Below are 20,505 nucleotides of genomic sequence, written 5' to 3' on the forward strand. Positions count from 1 at the left end.
ACCTTTTGTTTTGAGTAATTAAAAATTCACCTACAACTGAAAGTATAATATTTTCCTGCACTTTTAGTGGCTAACTAATGGAGAAGTACAGCAGCTTCACACCCGTATCATGATTTTGATGCTGAGTCACTTGGGGATGTACCGAGGTAGATCAGCTTGTGCAAGAGCAGAGCAAATGGAATAATAACTTCCTAGTTCCTACATATAACCGGCCACTTGCACCTGCCAGAAATGGCTGTCTGATTTGTTCCTTTAAAACGGTGGGCAATGACAGCCTCTCACTTATTACAAACTCTAATTTAAGCAGCATAGTTAATTTAGCTACTTTGAGACTGCAGCCTCCTTTGGGGAAAATCCCAGAAAAATACAGGAACAGCACCAACTGGAGTAATTGGTCTTTTTCGACCTGACCGAAAGCTTTGACTCTGTCAACCATGAAGGTTTATGGAGCACCCTGCTCCAATTTGGCTGCTGTCAGAAATGTGTCCTCATTCACTGCCTGCTCCATAACAGGGTGGCCAACCTTCCTAAATCACTTGGGTTTGTCCTGTGGTTTGACTTTTGGTCCCATGTCAGGCCTCTCGGGAGAAAGCAGCAACAGCCAAATTTGTTTAAATACAGTTGGCTCTGTTGCACAGGGGAGGAGCAGAAAGTATGCAAATATAATAGTTATAGGGGAATAGATAGGCATTTTTGTGGCTGTAAATGTGACTCCAAGATGCTTTGTTGCCTCTGGTGTTATGGTTAAGGATGTTTCAGGAGGATGAACAGCCAGTGGTTGTGATATATAAAAGGGGATGAGGTCCTAAAAGCAGAATATAGGGAGTAAATTGAAAAGTAGGACCTCAATTGTACCACTGGTGCCACATGCTTGTCAGAATAGAACTAGCAGGAAACCGCGATGAATACATGGCTGAAGAGATGATGTGAGGGAGAGGGTTTCAGATTCCTCGAACAATGGGAATAGTTCTGGAGGAGGTGGGACCAGTACAAACTGGATGGGTTACACCTGGGCAGGAGTATATGCGAGTGGTTGTGCAAGATTTAAACTACCATAGCAGGAAGATGTGAACATTGCAAGGAGTTAGAGGAGGAGGAATTAAGGGCATGAACAAAAGACAGTAAGGAGAATAAGAAAAGTGCTAGGTAGAGAATTCAATGGCCAAAATCAAACAGGGCCTCTACAGAAAAGAGTGAGAAGTGGGAGGGGCTCATCTTAAAGAGACACGCCTTAAGCATTTGTGCCTTAAGGTGCGAAGCATCTGCAATAATGTGAAAAGATTAATCGCACAAATATATAACAGATATGGTATGATAAGTCGGGATGAGACATAGCTGCAGGGGGAATGTGGATGGGAACTGAACAAAGGCATGTAGTATTTATGAAGGACAGACAAAAAGGAAAAGGTAATGGGAGTTGCATTGTTCATTAAAAGAGGAAATTAAATAGTTTTAGCTCTGACTATGTAGAATCTATATGGGTAGAGCTGAGAAGTGCAAATGGGCAAAAATCATCAGTGGGGTCTATGTATAGGTCCCAAAACTAGTGGTGATTTTGAGAATGGCACTAAACAGGGAACCGAGATGCATGCAATAAAGGAACATCTGTAATTATGGATGACTTGAATCTGCATGTAGATTGGGCAAATAAAGGACTGGCATATTGAGGAGAGATTGAGTTGGTTAGCATGGTATTCAATGGAGTTCAGAAGAATGAGGGGGAATCTCTTTCAGGGAGTTACATATAGCTCTCGGGGTGAAAAGGATCAAAGGATATAGGGCGGGTGTGTAGACAGGAACAGGCTATTGTGTTGGATGATCAACCATGCTCAAAATGAATGGCACAGCAGGGTCAAAGGGCCGAACGACCTACTCCTGTTCTTATTTTCCAAGTTTCTTAAAATCCCATTCTTGTCGCCAGTTTTCATTTTACCCTGTTGTGTATAGTACTTGGAGGGTAAAAGACTGGAAATGTTTGAAGCATTACCTCCATTTTTACAGGTTGTCCAGTCAACTACCCATAATCTGTGATCCACCTTGGATTGATAATTCAGCTTCAATTCCTCATCAAAACGATGTGATGTTTTCACTGTTGTTATTTTCTTCTACATTGTGAATTTTCCAAGTTGAATTTTTTTTTTTGTTTTAGAAGCGCTCTGCACTTTTCCTTGAACATTGTTCTCTCGAGAAACTGCTTTGATCCATGATCCAGCAAGCTCTTGCTGTGTGGCCAGTTCTGCCACAATTTTTACATAGGCTGCTAGCTGGAGAAAGGATAGCCTGTTTATGCAGAGTGATGACACACTTGTTGCTGGGTGGACTCTGGGCAGTAGCCAGTCTGTGGATTTTCGTGCCAATGCTGAGCAGAGAATCCTCTTTAGCAGCAAGCTCCATTGAAATGTCACCATCTAAAGCTGTTTTTAGACTTTGGATTTTGTCCCGTTAATAATTCTCTGACCTAATTTCTCAACCCGCAAACCAAATGATCTCTAATGGTATCATCTCGCAAGGTACTAAACTCGCAAAACTCTGCAAGGCACTTGGGGGGGGGGGGGGGGGGGGGCTCACCATGAACTGTGCAATGTTTAACTCCAGCCGATTCCTTCAATGAAATCAAAACCTCTCTGCGATAGTTAACCAATCCAACTGCATAATATCAACCCTCATATAACGGGCACAACTTTAGACTATAAACCTTCCTGTTCATTTTGACTCCCCTCCCTCCCTCCCATCCAAAGATGTGCAGGTTAGGTGGATTGGCCATGCTAAATTGCCCCTTAGTATCCAAAAGGTTAGGTGGGTTTACTGGGATTGGGTAAAGATGTGGCCTTAAGTGGGGTGTTCTTTCCAGGGGCCAGTGTAGACTCGATGGGCCGAATGGCCTTCTACAGTGGAAATTCTATGCTGTGGGAAAGTAAAGTCACCATAGTGCAAGATGACCGTGGGCTGCTTTCCCCTTTGAGGGAAAAGCTAACTGGTAGTGATTTAACCCAAGTATCACCACACCTCCGGCGAGGTTGAGAATGTGAGCCTTCATGTATAACCTCAGTCAGTACAAGAATTGAATCTGCTTGCAGGCCTTGCTCTACATTACAAACCAGCAGGCTAGCTAAACCAGCCCACGTGTATTAAGGACACAGTTTAGTTATTCCAAAAGCGAAACTTGAAACAACTGCCCTCAACTGTATTTTTGCAATTTGGTATAATGCAGAAAGATCTGAAATCCAGGATAGATGTCCCAGATGTTTTATGATTTTAAATGAAAGAATTATTAAACAATATAATAAAGTCCACTTGAAGTGCACTTAACAAAATGAATGGCTATACAGTATCACCAACTTTACCCAGTTCCAAACAATCTTTATTTCACTATCTTCTGAGCTAATCTCCTTACTAGATTTCTGCAGTGTTCAAAATGTGTAACAGTTCCCACACCAGGCCATTATTATCTCTTTGGGATTGATTCTGAGGTGGAATGTAAGAGCTTATTTTTCAAGATAGACTTTCTTCACAAACACTGCTTGCAGGGAATTAAACAGCTATTTATTCTGTTGGTCGCTGTCTTGAAAACAAGCTTGCATCGGTTTAGTCATCAGTTTTCCCCATTGATCTTCCCTCATCTGATCTAACCTCTTCAGATGTCAAACTCAAAATTACCTTCAATTCCCGAGTCTAACTTTTAGAGTGTAAATGCAAATTATGCTTACTTTATTTACCTTTCTTCACACCTTTGTCTATTCCTTTGAACCTTTAACACTTATTCAAAACACTTCATATTCTGTTCCCTATTGTTACCAGCTTGTCTTCAGTAAATATCAGTTTGCAGTGCTGCTAAACTCATCAACATATGGAGACATTCATTTTTGACATTCATTTATGGTAACGGTGTCACTGGTTAGGCCAGTATTTTTCCATCCCTAGTCTTGAACTGCTGCAGTCCCTGTAGTGTAGGTATATATGCACTGCTGTCAGGGAAAGTTCCAGGATTTTGACCCAGCAACAATGAAGAAATGGCAATATGCTTCCAAGTTAGGATAGTGAATGACTTTGAGGGAAACCTTCAGGTGGTTATGTTCCCAGGTATCTGCTGCCCTTATTGTTCCAGATGGATTGGGCCAGCACAGTGGTTAGCGCTGCTGCTTCACAGCACCAGGGTCCCAGGTTAAATTCCAGCTTTGGGACACTGTATACAGACCAAAGATGTGCAGGTTAGGTGGATTGGCTATGCTGTCTAGGGATGTGCAGATGGGGTTACGGGGAGAGGGGGCATGAGTAAGTGCTCATTCGCAGGGTTGGTGCAGACACGATGGGCGAAATGGCCTCCTTCTGCACTAGGGATTTATGATGGTAGTTCCATTTACTTGCCAAGCTGTCACTGCCTTAAGCAACTTACATTTCCTTCCCACAGTTTTCAAAATATAATCAGAAAATATTCTAGTTTCTTGACAGATGCAGCACTTTGTCCTAAATTCAATTCTTGAATTATGAATTATCTGGTCCAACAATGCCCCTCAAACTTGTGACCAGGTAATAAATATCAGAAAATTCACTTGGCTGACAAGCAAGCTAAAACACTAGCTTGATCAAACCTGTTTCCTACTGATATTTTAATGGGGCATTTGTATTAGAGCTATGAAAATTAACAGATAAAATGTAGAAACCAATGTTTCTCTGAGTAAAAATGGTCAAAAACAGATCAGTTGCCTGTTAAATGCCTGGTCCTCCTTGATTTTAACTACATGCCTGTCTGTTTTTAGCTGGGTGGTTTGGGTGAAAAATTGAGCCTTCGAGCCTTGGGTTGGAGCTGTGCTCATTTGTTACTGTGGCAATAAAGCACACTTTTGTTAGAGTGAAAATGAATAGCTCACTGATTTTCAATCATCTTGCAGGCTCGGATTGCTTAAGTAACTGAGTAATCGCGAATGGTACACATCCCTCCCCGCCTTCGGATGGAGGGAAGGTCACTGATGAGGCAGCCTAAGATAATTGGGCCTGGGACATTACTACCATGAGGAATTCCTGCAGCAATGTTCTTAAACTGACATGATTGTTACCCAACAACCAGAATCATAATCCTTTTGTACTAGATGACTCCAACCAGAGGAGAGATCCCCCACAGTTTCCCAGCGACTTCATTTTTGCAAAACTCTTTCATTGCCATTTTCATGACACGTGTGGTCAAGTGCCATCTTGATGTCAAGAGCAGTGACTCTCCCCTCACTTCAGGAATTTTGGCTCTTTCGTGCATGTTTGGACCAAGCCTTAATGAGGCCCGAAGCTGAGCCTCAGTGAACAGCTTATTGCTGAGTAAGTGCCACTTGGCAATGTTGTCAACAAAATGGCATCAACTAAATCTTCCATCACTTTCCATATGTTAATTTTTCCCTTTTCATATTCCAGTTTGCAACAGGATACCAACTCCATTAAGACAAGGAAAATACCTTCCACGGTATTGCTGCAGAACTTCAAACCTCTGCCCTTTAAAACTGCAGGTATAATCTTGCAGTAGTTATTAGAATTATCACTTCAGGTTGATCGAATTTAACAAATATTAGAAGCAGAAAGGGACAGCTACATAAGCTATAAGAACAGTTACTCTTTTCCCATCCTCTAACAACTTAGTTAAAGCAAGATTATATACATTACTGTTCACTACTTTTCCCAGTGTATACATTTTACACACTAAATTCTGCTTTTAGGAAGGGGGGGAAATAAATCACTTGAGTAGAAATGAAAGGATAAAAATTAACGAATCACCCCAAGTCAAATACTTGATCTCAGTATATCACTGGAACCAAAAAACCTGTAACATGTGCAGTGTTCATTTATTTAAAAATCAGATATTTATGGGACACAAAAATCAGACACCAAAAACCCCCCAAATGTTTTCAACATTAACAAAATTCCACAAATTATTTACTGGACTCTTTCAGAAAATAATCTTCATTGTAATAAGTTGTTTAGATGAACAGACCACAACAATCTCACCAGCCCATTTGTGATCATCGTCTGCTCTGGCAGTATATTTCATGGTCTACATACATTTAGTAGTAGGCTAAGTAATTTTCAATGTTAGTATTGCACTTTAAATTTCTACAGTTGCATTTAATTATGACAAGACACAACTTTCTTACCTCCCAAGGTTGAGAGTCTTCGTTGACATAGATCTATAAATTTCCAATACTAAATAGGTAAATTCTTCCTATTGTTTTCTCTTCACATAAATCTCATTATTCCTATAGCTTTCACATCATTTTGGCTGGACCTTGAAACTTGAGACATAATGGCAAACATGTTTTACAGAGAATTGAAACACTGGAAACAGGGTCATAAAAGAAAGTATCCTGTCCCTTCACGAAATGTTTGCTGTTCCAAGGTCTCCCTGTGTACGATAATGAGTAGGCCACATTTAACATTAGTCTATTTGCCAGGAAATTAGGCTGTGTTCAATTTCTTCTTCAAACTCCGGTTGTGTGGATTTTCTGACTTTCACCCTCTTTTTAGTTCCTGCTCTCTGTTTATTTTACGAAAAAAAGATTTGCCATATTCATATGAACTGATCATAATAGCACAAGCTGGTGCTACCTTCATTAATCGAGGCAACAAACCTGCAGGAAGACAGATAATTATCTATTTTATGTACAGTCTTATGAAACAAATCCTTTCTAATTTTTATTTTAGTTTAAAATAGTAGAAACTAAATCTTTAATCAGGCTAACTAAAATTCAAGAATAATTTTGATGAGAATTTTGCAGGCATTGGCAATTAGAAAATACAAGTGGCAGTTTGTATTCAGTCGATTCGTACTGCTACATGTGGGTCTTACTGGTAATGTGGGTTTGAGCAGATGCCATTTTTAACTGGATCAATTTTTTTGGGACTGTGGTGAGAACAAAGAAAGACTACTCTCATCCTGCTTCGTGATTTGGAACCCCTACAATGGTAATAGGGGCTTCCTTCAGCACATGTATAAGATGCAGGAGTATGGTAGCAGCTAAACTGAGATGGGGGGGGGGGGGGGGGGGGGGGGGAATTGAACACTGTTGCAAGGAATGTAGATTCCACTCTATACCAACATTTTGGGCAAGATTCTCTGGTCTCCTTGCACTGTTTTTCTCCATGGTGTGCTGTTGGCAGGATTTTCTGGTCCTGTTGCTGTCAATGGAATTTCCTATTGAATCCATAGAATCCCTATTAGTGCAGAAGATGGCTATTTAACCCACTGAGTCTGCACCGACCCTCCGAAAGAACACCCTACACCCAGGGCCACTCCACTGCCCTTTCCTTTAACCCCACCTAATCAGCGCATCTTTGGATTGTGGGGGGAAACCAGAGCACCTGGAGGAAAACCCATGCAGACATGGAGAGAATGTACAAACTCCACAGTCACCCAAGGCTGGAACTGAACCTGGGTCCTTGCTATGAGGCAGCAGTGCTACCATTGTGCCATCCTCAGCAGGGGTGCGCGGCAGCAGGACTAGAAGATCATGCCGCTGTGAACAGCCGAAAGATCTTGTCCATTCATTAGCATCCTGAAGAAGCAGTCAGCTTCAAAATGGTTAGTGATGAGTAACCCTGGGCTGTAGTCATTGAATCGGAATGCCTAGAACATCAAGGTAGATGACACGCAAAAGCTGTGTAGCCATTTACACTTTGCTGGAAGATGAGGCTTGAGGAAATTATTGCTTGAAAAATTCTCAAGAAGCTGGATATCCAAATAGGCATTTTGTGTCCAGTTTGATTGGATTGCAGGGAGGCAAACATTAATTGCTGGACACTATAGAAAATGCATAATGCCATTCAATCAGAGTGGTTCGAGCTCTTGCACAAAATTCACAAGCTACAAAAAAAAGTCATATGAAAACACTTACAATTCGAAACACTTTCCTACCAGAAATAAAATACAACACAGGAATTTATCTCTAATTTGAAATGTATCACAAAATCAGACAGCAAGCTGATATTTCATCACTAAAAAATACTAGTTTTTTTCGTGCTAAGTTTGTTGCTTACTTACCAACAAATAAACCTCCAAAACCTGATTCCCGAACAATTCTTTTCATTATTTTCAAGGTGGAAGTTAAGGTTCTTCGTGAATCTGGAAAAGAAAATTTATTACCACAGAAACTCTCGATTCTGCCTGCATTCATTTGACTATTATTTCTCCCTGCTACAGGATACAGATTTGATATTTCATAGTTAGGAAAACCATGATGTCCAAATTAGAAGGCAATAGAAACCTAGCATTAATGGGTTATTTAAAAGCTATTTGTAGATTCTGGTACAAGTCTCCATACACAAGGTTGAAAGATTTAGCTCATAAGTACACCAACTTGAATCAGTTCACAGTACACCATAATGTTTGATCAGGTTTAGGGGGAATGCCGGGGGCGATGGGGGGATGCTGGGGGTGATGGAGCTGTTGGCTGAGTTTGGGAGCTTCTCGGGCTACAAGTTAAATCTAGGCAAGAGTGAGGTATTTGTAGTACACCCGGGTGATCAGGAGGAGGGAATTGGGAGGCTCCCATTTAAGAGGGCAGTGAAGAGTTTCAGATACCTGGGGGTGCAGGTGGCCAGGAGTTGGGGGACTCTCCATAAGCTTAATTTTACCAGGCTTGTGGAGCAGATGGAGGAGGAATTCAAAAGGTGGGACATGGTGCTGCTATCGCTGGCGGGTAGAGTGCAGTCCGTCAAAATGACTGTTCTCCCGAGGTTCTTGTTCCTCTTTCAGTGTTTGCCCATCTTTATCCCTAGGGCCTTTTTTAGGAGGGTGACTAGCAGCATCATGAGCTTTGTTTGGGCGCATGGAACCCCGAGGGTGAAGAGGGTCTTCTTGGAGCGGGGTAGAGATGGTGGGGGGCTGGCGTTACCCAATCTCTCGGGGTATTATTGGGCGGCCAATGTGTCGATGGTGCGCAAGTGGGTGATGGAGGGGGAGGGGGAGGGGGAGGGGGCAGCATGGAAACAGATGGAGAGGGCGTCCTGTGGAGATACAAGCCTGGGGGCCCTGGTAACGCGCCGTGGCCGCTCCCTCCTACGAGATATACCACGAGTCCGGTGGTGGTGGCCACCCTCAAGATTTGGGGGTAGTGGAGGCGACATAGGGGGGAAGTGGGGGGCTCGATGGAGGCTCCGTTAAGGGGGAACCATCGGTTCGTCCCGGGGAACATTGATGGGGGGTTCCAGGGTTGGCACAGAGCGGGCATCAGACAGCTGAGGGACCTGTTCATTGATGGGAGGTTTGCGAGCCTGGGGGAGTTGGAGGAGAAATTTGGGCTCCCCCCGGGGAACATGTTCAGGTATCTGCAGGTAAAAGCGTTTGCTAGGCGGCAGGTGGAGGGATTCCCTTCGCTTCCCGCGAGGGGGGTGAGTGACAGGGTGCTTCGGGGGTCTGGGTCAGGGAGGGGAAGATATCTGATATCTACAAGGTAATGCAGGAGGTGGAGGAGGCGTCAGTAGAGGAGCTGAAAGCTAAGTGGGAGGGGGAACTGGGGGAACACATCGAAGATGGGACATGGGCTGATGCCCTGGAGAGGGTTAACTCTTCCTCCTCATGTGCGCGGCTTAGCCTCATCCAATTCAAGGTGCTGCACCGGGCCCACATGTCCGGGTCTAGGATGAGTAAGTTCTTTGGGGGCGAAGACAGGTGTGTCAGGTGTTCGGGGAGTCCAGCGAACCATGCCCATATGTTCTGGGCATGCCCGGCACTGGAGGAGTTCTGGAAGGGGGTGGCGAGGACGGTGTCGAGGGTGGTAGGATCCAGGGTCAAGCCAGGTTGGGGACTCGCGATTTTTGGGGTGGAGCCGGGAGTGCAGGAGGCGAAAGAGGCCGGTGTGCTGGCCTTTGCGTCCCTAGTAGCCCGGCGGAGGATCTTGCTACAGTGGAAGGATGCAAGGCCCCCAAGCATGGAGACCTGGATCAATGACATGGTGGGTTTTATTAAGCTAGAGAAGGTCAAATTCGCCCTGAGAGGATCGGTACAAGGGTTCTTTAGGCGGTGGTAACCTTTCCTCGACTTTCTGGCTCAACGATAGGGTACTGGGTCAGCAGCAGCAGCAGCAACCCGAGGGGGGGGGGGGGGGGGGGATGTTGACTATGTTTGCTTATTTAATTTAAATTTATTTTTAAGTTCTCTTGTTGGTTACTGGGTTTGGGGGGGGGGGGGGGGGAAAGAGAGGTGTGATACATGCGTTGATACGGTCTTGGGGGTGTTACAGTTATTAGGGTGTTTTATTGTTGCTTTTCATTGTTATATTTTCCGTAAAAAATTCCAATAAAAATTATTTATAAAAAGGAAATGTTTGATCAGGTTTGATGACATATTTCGAAACCCGAGTATACAGCTTGATCTTAGGATCTAGAATGACAAAATGCAGTCCTGAAGGACAGCTCTAGGGTAAGAAGTGTTGTCATTCAAGTTATATCTGGTTGTTCTTGTAATTCAGGTTGACTGAGGTTGTTTTGAAGATGAATTGGAATTCCCCATGTGTTCTAGCCAACATTACTTTCTGACCCTACCTAGGCCAAGTGGTTATTAATTTTATTTCTACCTGTGGGAAAATACCTGCAGTTTATCAAGCAGCTCTTGAGATCCCTCAAGCTGCTACTGTGGCCAGAACTTACCAGCTGTTCTCACCGCAAGATCTTCTGGTCCTGCCTTGGCAAACATCTGTCTCAGATTTCCCGAATGCGGGGGATGCAGAGAACAGGAAATCCCCATTGATTGTGGCGGGATCATTTCAGACCAATAGCGGACTGCTGCTGCCATAAAACATGCTGCAGGCAGCTTGGACAATCACTTCCAATGTTTGAGTTCTGATGAAAGGTCATTGATCTGAAACAACAAGTTCTGCCTGTCCTGCTGGGTATTTGCATCATTTTGCCTTTGTATGTATGACCCCATGCTTTGACAGTGAATAATGTGGCTCTTGGGAATTCATGTAGGAGGCCTCCACATTCAAAAACCTCCTGGCTAGAATGTAGCATGGAGTAGGAATTGCTCAAGAAACAGTCTATAAAGCTTTACATTGAACATAGAACATACAGTGCAGAAGGAGGCCATTTGGCCCATTGAGTCTGCACCAGCCCTTGGAAAGAGCACCCCACCCTATCCAAAAATTACATACATGATGCACTCAGCTCTCCAAGTTCAATCTGTCTGCGCGTTTTCACCACATCAAACGGCAATGTCAATACAGCTGCAATCTGAAAGAAACGGTCACGTAATGGCAATGACAATATACAATTGCATACTATTTTCACAAAGTTCAACAAACAATGTTTAAATTATTTTAAATGAGAAAAAAATATCAGATTGGTTGTCTCTTATTACTCATAGATGATAAATACAAATGTGCTGGAAATATATGCACGGTGCATACACCCAGTCCTCTACACACCACTCAAAAAACAATACAGCACAGGAACAGCCCTTTGGCCCTTCAAGCCTGTACCGGTCATGATACCACCCATGGCCAAAACACTCAGCACTTCCTTGTGCCATATCCTTCTACACCTATCCTAACCATGTATTTGTCAAGATGCCTTTTGAACGCTGTTACGTATCAGCTTCCACAATCTCCCCTGGCAGTGCGTTCCGGGGACTCACCACCCTCGGTGTAAAGAAAAACCTGCCTCTCACATCTCCTCCAAACTTTGCCCCATGGATCTTAAACCTATGCCCGCTAGTGACTGACCCCTCCATCCTGGGAAAGAGTGCCTGCCCATCCACTCTATCCATGCCCCTCAATCTTGTAGACCTCCATCAACCTCCATTGTTCTAATGAAAACAGTTGGAGGTTATTCAGCCTCTTGGCATAGCTAACATCCTCCAGACCAGGCAGCATCCTGGTGAACCTTCTCTGCACTCTCTCTAAAGCCTCCACATCCTTCTGGTAGTGTGGCAACCAGAATTGTGCACAATATTCCAAGTGCGGCCGTACCAAGGTTCTATACTACTGTAGCAGCACTTGCCAGTTTTTATACGCGATGCCCCGTCCAATGAAGGCAAGCATTCCGTATGCTTTCTTGACTACCGTGTCCACTTGTATTGTCACTTTCAAAGATCTGTGGACCTGCATGCTCAGATCTCTCTGACATTCTATATCCCTAAGAGTTTTGCCATTTACGGTATATTTCCCCTCGATGTTAGACCTATCAAAATGCTTATCTCACATTTGTCTGGATTAAGCTCCCTTTGCCATTTCTCTAATCAAGTCTCCAACCTATCTATGTCCTGCTGTGTCCTCTGACATTCCTCAACATTATCTACCACTCCACCAACCTTGGTGTCATCCACAAACCTATTAATCAGACCAGCTACATTTTCCTCCAAATAGTGTATGCATACTACAATTAACAGAGGCCCCAGCACGGATCCCTATGGCACACCACTAGTCACAACCTTCCATTCAGAAAAACATCTTTCTATTGCTAACCTCTGCCTTCTGTGACTGAGCCAGTTCTGTATCCGTCTTGCCATCTCACCTCTGAATCCATGTGACTTCATCTTTTGTACCAGTCTGCCATGAGGCACCTTGTCATAGGCTTTACTGAAGTCCATGTGAACAACATCCACCGCCCTCCCCACATCAATCATCTTTGTCACCTCCTCAAATAACTCGATCAAGCTCGTGAGGCACAACCTCCCCTTCACAAAACCATGATCTCTATCGTTAATGAGTCCACTTGTTTCCAAATGGGTATAAATCCTGTCCCTGAGAATTCTTGCCACTAATTTACCTACTGCCAACGGGAGGCTCACTGGCCTATAGTTTCCTGGATTATCCGTGCTACCTTTCTTAAACAGTGGTACCACATTAGCTATTCTCCAGTCTTCTGGGATCTCACCTTCTCACCTGTAGCCAATGAGGATACAAAGATGTCAGTCAAGGCCCTAGCAATTTCCTCCCTTGCTTTCCTCAGTATTCTGGGCTAAATCCCATCTGGGAGTGGGAGACGTATCTACCTTAATGTCTTTTAAAACACCCAATACCTCCTCCTCTTTGATGTCAACATGACCAAGACTATCGACACACCCCACCCTAGAATCTCCTTTCACAAAGTCCTTTTCTTTGGTAAACACTCGATACCTAGCTGCTATGAGATGCATTATTAGGCACAGTAATAGCTTTGCTATAGCCTTTTCTGCCTTTCATGAAGGGTTTATGCACTAAACTAAGGGGCTTGTGTATCCAACTTGTATCTTACTGCCACTGTGGAACATTGAGGTTCTGCCACATTATTAGAAAATTATTGCACAAATATAAAAGTTTGATTGGTCACATGTGCCTGGAGACTGTTCAGGTACAAGGGCATTACTGCAACAAATATTCATCCCCAAGAGCAGGATTTTCTTAGCTTAATCATGAAATTAAGAAAGGAGCACAAAGTGGTGTTGAATAAGGTGAACTGCAGGGTAGCTGTAAGTCTGTCAAGAGGCAGGTTTAAATGGGCTTTGAAGCTCGCAAAATGATCCAGGTCAGAAAATACAAAAAGCATCTTTCCTCACGTGTGTCCCATTTGAGATATGCTATACTGAAGACATACACTGAGGAAAGTTTACCACATGGTCTTTAGCACTGTAGCCATCATGCAGCATAGGTTACATGCAAACGTTTATAGCAATCCAATTTTAGAGATCCAATCGCTGAATGTCTCATTTATAAATATTCTATTACATTCTGATTTAGTGAAAATGGTGTCAGTCGTGGGTTCATGGCCCCTTTGTAATGCACTTAGAGATAGGAACAGGAGTAGGCCATTCGAGCTTGTTCCACCATTCAATTTGATCATGGCTGGTCATTTACCTCAAATGTCACATTCCCGCACTCTCTTCATGTCATTTATTTATGTTTTGAACATGCTAAATAATTGAGCTGCCAGAGCCCTCCGGGATAGTGAATTCCAAAGATTCACCACTTCTGAGTGAACAAATCCCTCCTTATCGGAGTCTTAAATGGCCTGCCCCTTAACCTGAGATTATGTCCCCTGGTTCTAGACTCACCAGCCAGGGGAAACATCTTATCTACCCTGTTGCGAGCCTTGTAAGAATTTTGTGAGTTTCTTAGACTCTTGGGAATACAGGCCAATTCTCTCAAATTTCCCCTCATAAGACAATCCTGCCACCCCAGGGATTCATCTGGTGAACCTCTGTTGCACTCCTCTGGCAGATATATCCTTCCTTAAATAAGGGGACCAAAACGGTGCACAATTCCAGGGAGGTCGCAGCAAGGCTCCAACTTACTGGAGCAAGAGATCCTTCCTCCTCTACACCAGAGATAAAAAGATAGAGCTGAAATATGGTGCTGGCACAATGGCAATTTTATCTGTTGAAAATGATCAATTATGATTAAATAGTGATATTGTGGACATTCTCTCAAGCAACTTCTTGGTTCAGAGAAATTTTGTACAACTTCAGAACATCACAGGTTTTCAATATTGTTCAAAGTTATTAAGTTATTAAAAGTATTAGCATGCATTTCAAAACTAAAACAATCTGATAAAGCTATGAAGTGCTAACATAGCTGGGCATGTAAAATGTTTTGAATTAGTTATAATTTGTTGTAATTTGATTTTTTAACATGTACATAATAGTAAACTTGTTCTTGATCAAATATTTAAGATTAACCACTGTTTTAAAAAATCGTAATTACGCTCCAACACTTTAATAAAATTTAAATATTTTGTCAATCAAGATTTAAGGCAAAAACACCTGCTTTCAAGTTCTACCCAAAATCACCCATCAGCAACGTTTACATAACTAGAGTCAGACTTACTGCGCCTGATGTTGCTCCTGAGAAAAAACTGATCTTTATCGTAGGTTCACTGACATTGTATTTCTTGCATAACTGGCTCTTCATCAGTTCATAATTAAACCAGTAAATTGCTGTGGGGACACACTTGAATTAAGATTATTGTAAAACACTCCATTTCCAGGCAATACACCTCATGACAGATCAATTGCACCTCTAACAAAGTACAAGTAGAATATTGTGCAAATCCACGTTATTTTCAATTCATTTTCAGGCAAATGCTTAATATGATTTAATTACCATGGGGAATTAAAACACCTGTGCACTTAATCTTTTGCAAATTACTAATACTCAATTAATTACACAAATGGTCTAATCCAAACTAAATTTACAGAGAACATCTCAGAGAACACGATCAATGCTGCCATTTCTTTGAGCAAAAATCAAGTCTCCTCCCTCCTGATGCAGTCTGACATTTACTTTTTGTAAGAAGCATTTGACTAAGAGACCCAAGGTGATACTAAAGTTACAGCAATGATAAATGAGACATAGAAATTAGAAGATTCTGCAGAGAGGAAGAAAATAAATATCTTTCAATGTAACTTCAAGCATCAGATCACTGATGAATGAAACATCCAAAAATACTGACACTCTATTTTCTTTGAGCTATTGCTTAAACTGTCCTGAGCATACCCTAATAAGTGTCATCTTCACATTAATCCATTATTGATCGGTCTCACTGTATGAAATTAGATTTCATTTAAACAATTTCACTGCAGAAGTTTTAAAAAGTTCCTGACCTCGAAGTAATCTTTTTAGAAGGCACCGCAAACATTTTAGAAGGCAAGTATAACTAGTCAATTCAAAATACCCCACTTTGCTTTAAGTGGGTTAATGTTGAGTATTTCTCCCAATATAGCAACCAATATAGCCGTCGCTGCCCAGTGGTAGAATTGTAGGTTTGAGAGCTGGCCCTCCCCTTGATTTTGCTTTTTGTAAGATCTTCTTTGTGATCCTAGCATCCCCCCCCCCCCCCCCCCCCCCCCAAAACACCACGAACACCATGATTAGTTTGTCTATTGCTTGGAAAAAGGCCTTGGGGATGTCAATCGGGTTGGATCTGAACAGGAAGAGGTACCTGGGCAGCACGTTCATTTTGATCGTCTGTACTCTCCCCGCAAGGGAGAGTGCGAGTGTGTTCCATCTTTGCAGGTCCTTTTTTACTTCCTCTGTCAGACTGGTGAGGTTCCATTTGTGGATCCCTTTCCAGTAGTAGGCGATTTGGATCCCCAGGTAGCGGAATTTGTGTCGGACATGTTTAAACGGCAGTCCCGTTAGTGCTGCCTCACCTACTTGTGGGTGTACCGGGAAGATCTCGCTTTTGCTCATGTTGAGGTTATAGCCCGAGAAGGTGCCAAACTTGGGGCAGTGCCTGTTTCACGCAGGTATTGTATGCTCCGCCTCCTCCAAAATGGCTTCATTGCGTCGCACGCCGTTGGGACGGACTTAGCGCGTCACCTGAAGGCCCTCCCCTGATGCTCCGCCGCCAATGGGCCGAGTTCCCGACCGCGGGGTTGATATGTAGTCTCAGTGGTCGGGATCCCGGAATGCCGATACGGACTGTGTCCAGCGCCGCCAAAGTTGGGCTGGAGCTGAGCTGCTGGCCGGGGGGGGGGGGGGGGGGGGAAAGAGAGAGAAGACGGACACACAAACTGGCAGGTTATCCGCGCACATCCGACGCCATGTTGTACGGTGCGACTGCTGCAGGTCATCGTCGTGCGCATGCGCGGCCACTTATATCGTGGGAGCCGGGGGGTTTGCACGGCACGGCTGCTAGTCCCTCACCAGTCACAGAATCGGTGAAGGGGCGTGGCCGAATTTCTTCACGTAAAAACGATGAATCCAGCCCAGTGTCTTTACTTTACACTTTTTAAAGAGGGAATTATACTATAGTTAGCATACATAATAATTTAAAGGTTGCAGGAGACCCCAATTCAGTTGCTGAAACTTTCCACTTCCCACCACCTTCCTGGTCTTCAATAACTCTTTTAACTACACTAAAAGGCACTTTACAGCCAACTTAAATCATTCGAGTCAGAATTTCAAAGAGTGGGGTACAAAAATCATATCAGACCTTAAAGTGAGAGCATTAGGGTGTGGAGGGAAAAAAAAGAGCGACTACCCTTCAATATCCATGCTGCCTGCTAATAATTTGGTCAAGCAGCCAGCGAGCCCATAATATTCATGATGTAGTATTTGGGGTCGAGGAGTCAAGAGCATGAATTAAGGCAGCCAGTGAGCAAGCAAAGGAAGAAAATGGCTCATGGAGGGAACAAACAAGCAGTCACCAAAGTTCTCTGACACAAAACGACCTGAAACAGGCAATGGAGATTATTGAGTAAACCAATGCCGGGAGCACAATATCACACACACACACTGGATTGGATTGGTTTATTGTCACATGTACCGAGGTACAGTGAAAACTATTTTTCTGCGAGCAGCTCAAACAGATCATTTAGTACCTGAAAAGAAAATACATAATAGGGCAACACAAGGTACACAATATAAATACAGAGACACCGGTATCGGGTGAAAGGTTAGTGATAATGTTAATGTTAGAATTAAATCACACACACATCACATTAACAAACTAACCTGAGAATGGCACATCTCTCATCACTGTGGGACCCCAGCCCCTCCAGAGGGACCGCCAGCCATCTTGTGCTATTGCAATCCGAACAACACTTCCCAGTTCATTATATGTCAGTTTACGAGATTGACTCTTTGTTCGGATTAGTTCCAGGGGGCTTATAACAGTAACTGCACCCACTGAAACACAAGAAAATACTGAAGAGTTATGAAAATTAAATCAATACACTCTACAAGAGTAGTACCCCTGCAACATTTCAAATCATCTTCAATTCTAAGTTGATTACAATACAATTACTGTAAATATTTAAATAGACTCACATAAGGAGCAGTGTAGAGAAAGTCAGTTAAATCGTACTGTTCTAAAATTATAAACTCAGGTCCTAGGCAGCATTCCTTTGTAAGTATACAGAAGTGTTGGAACTATAAATGCACATTTCATCAGTTCATCTGTGTGACCCAATATTAAAACTACCCAAAAAAACCCAAATAAATATAACTGCAAAATCGCTGAAGAAGCCAGCAACATAATACAGGTTAGAAACAGCATTATTAAACGTGCTATTCCTTCCTGAAATTAATATCGATCAAAATACTAGAGATGCCCAAATTCAGCAGCAAAATCACACCAACTTAAATTGGTCCAACAACTTCGAAGTTTAGAACAATGGAGTTTGTGTTATCTGAAGAAAAAAACTTTATAAACACAACAGTAGCTTTCGATGCATCCAGTTAGAACCAAGAACCTTCACTCTGTTGTGATAGTTTCAAATTCTGGATGTGTTTCCCCCCCTAACTGAAAGAGAAATCAAGTCCAGGTTAATTGGATTTCTAAGAAATCAGCCTCTGGCTCAGGTTGCTAAGGAAACGGAAGCAGATTGGAAAATACCCTACCAGTTTCGGAGGTCAAATTTCAGCCAGTGGTCCGAACAATTAAAAGGATGTGAATATTGGGCGAGTGGTCCAGGCACTCTGTGGGCGTAAGTGCTCTCTTATTAAAACCAGAGATACCCATACCATGTACTAGGGTATTACGGAGTGATTATTGTGGGTGACTCTGGGAAAGGAACATCTTTAGAACCGTATGAACCAAGATTATGTAGAAGGGTGCGCATTTGGTGATAAACTTTTCTGTGCAACTTGGCGGGAGTAAAATTGTTGTCAGAGGCTATTAGAATCATAGAATCCCTACAGTGCAGATGGAGGCCATTTGGCCCATCGAGTCTGCACCAGCCCTTGCTCGAATAGAGCAATAGCTATGCCCAATCCCCCGCTCCTATCCCCGTAACCCCACCTAACCTTTTAGGCAATTCAGCATGGCCAATTCACCTAACCGGAACATCCAAAAAGATTAGGTGGGGTTACGGGGATAGGATGGAGGTGTGTGCTTGGTTGGGGTACTCTGTCCAAGGGCTGGTGCAGACTCGATGGGCCAAATGGTTTCCTTCTGCACTGTAAATTCTATGTCTATAAATGCTATGTTCCTAGTATCTGCAGTGATTTTACTGTTCCATTCAGTTCATTTATTTGTTTTTTCCTGTAGTTTTAAATTGGGATACATGGCTGAACTGATTTAACATTCACGTATAATTACAACAATTTCATATACCTGCATCGGCAAGTTGCCTAATATCTGACAATTTAAGTAATAGGGCATGATTTAACTCAGATTCACTAATGTGCTCGCTAAACTGGTTTTACTATTTAGAGTAATTGTAATTACTCCATTGGAGGAAGATAGATTTGTGAAGGACTTTAAGTGCCTTGGAAATGGCCAGTAAATTTGAGACTGATGTCAGCTATTTATATTGAAGTCTATCATTTCTACTAAATATAATTTTTCTGTTAGTTCAGGTTTAATTTTGGTTGATTTTGATTGTTACTGTAAAAGTAATAAAAGAAAGTGAAATCCTCTCCATCAGCTTATTTACTGGTTTAGTTAGCAACATTTATACGGCTCTGATTTCCTCCCACAAGCCCCGAAAGGTGCGCTTATTAGGTGAATTGGACATTTTGAATTATCCCTCAGTGCATCCGAACAGGCGCCATAGTGTGGCAACTGGGGGATTTTCACAGTAATTTCATTGCAGTGTTAATGTAAGCCTACTTTTATTATAGGTATCCTCTGGCATCATAACACTGTTTTTAATTTAAAGTTAATTTTATAGCCAGACCTCTTCAATAAAAAGTTTACCTTCTTGGTAGGAAGGTCACCTATGACATGTATACTTATAATAACCATTAAATAACTTCCCAAAATTTTGATATAAAAGCAATAAATATTAATTTGTCAATTTTGGAGGGTGGATCTGAACTTTGCAGGATTAGTCCTAAATGGGTGGTAGCTAGTTGGCAGCCCATTTATTGACTACCAGTTTTACATTAGCACACATAATTAATGACCCAACATTGTTAATACTGTCACCCTGTGCATTTTCATAACCCAACGCCCAAGTCACTTCTTTTAAGCCAAATCCTGGGGCGGGATTCTCCGCCAGTGTGATTCTCCGATTTGCTGGCGCCCGGGGGTTTCCCAACAGCATGGGGCTGCCCCACAATGGGAAACCCCATTGACTGGCCGCCGTAACGGAGAATCCCGCCAGCGGTTCAGGGCAGAAATGTGGCGTGGCAGGGCAGAGAATCCCGCCCCCGGTCTCCATGGATCACACACTACTGTTTGGCGAATTCCCCCATGGGAATTGGAAAAAGCGGCCGAGGGACTACTGCCCCTCCAGACTTCATTTTCTCAAGCATACAGCATAAAAGGAATAATATAATTTTCCAAGAAATCATCTTTTTGTCAATGGGTCAATTGAATGTAATTTAAATTAGCTGATGTAACAAATTAGCTGATTGCACTTAAAAATCCATGTTTTATTTCTTTAAAGATATTTAAAAGTTAATTATTAATTGCCTACTGTTACTGTCCCAGTTGATCTTCCAACTGGATAGGAAGATCCCAGAATAGAATCCTGGCTTTAATGTTTTATAAACATGGAGGAACAGAGTCACAGGGCTGCTAATTAGTTTTAATAACAAGAAAAATAACTTTAATTAAACATGAAAAGTTGGATTATTATGCAATATTCCTTTACTCTCCCCT

The 20,505-nt window shown here is 42.7% G+C and overlaps 1 protein-coding gene across 2 annotated transcripts in view; it reads right to left on the bottom strand.

The window, feature by feature from the left end:
* Positions 1-5,806: 5,806 nt before the first annotated feature.
* Positions 5,807-20,505, bottom strand: part of slc25a40 (solute carrier family 25 member 40) — a 51,202-nt gene continuing 36,503 nt past the window's right edge. For both annotated transcript variants that reach the window (XM_038797994.1, XM_038797993.1), the window contains exons 7-11: positions 17,409-17,582; positions 14,778-14,887; positions 11,127-11,205; positions 8,018-8,098; positions 5,807-6,608 (exon numbers count right to left, since the gene is read on the bottom strand). In XM_038797994.1, the coding sequence (XP_038653922.1) occupies positions 6,490-6,608; positions 8,018-8,098; positions 11,127-11,205; positions 14,778-14,887; positions 17,409-17,582 (563 nt within the window). In that variant the 3' untranslated portion in view covers positions 5,807-6,489. The remainder of the gene's footprint in view (positions 6,609-8,017; positions 8,099-11,126; positions 11,206-14,777; positions 14,888-17,408; positions 17,583-20,505) is intronic.

Source organism: Scyliorhinus canicula, chromosome 5 (assembly GCF_902713615.1).
Source record: "Scyliorhinus canicula chromosome 5, sScyCan1.1, whole genome shotgun sequence".
Taxonomy (NCBI): Eukaryota; Metazoa; Chordata; class Chondrichthyes; order Carcharhiniformes; family Scyliorhinidae; genus Scyliorhinus; species Scyliorhinus canicula.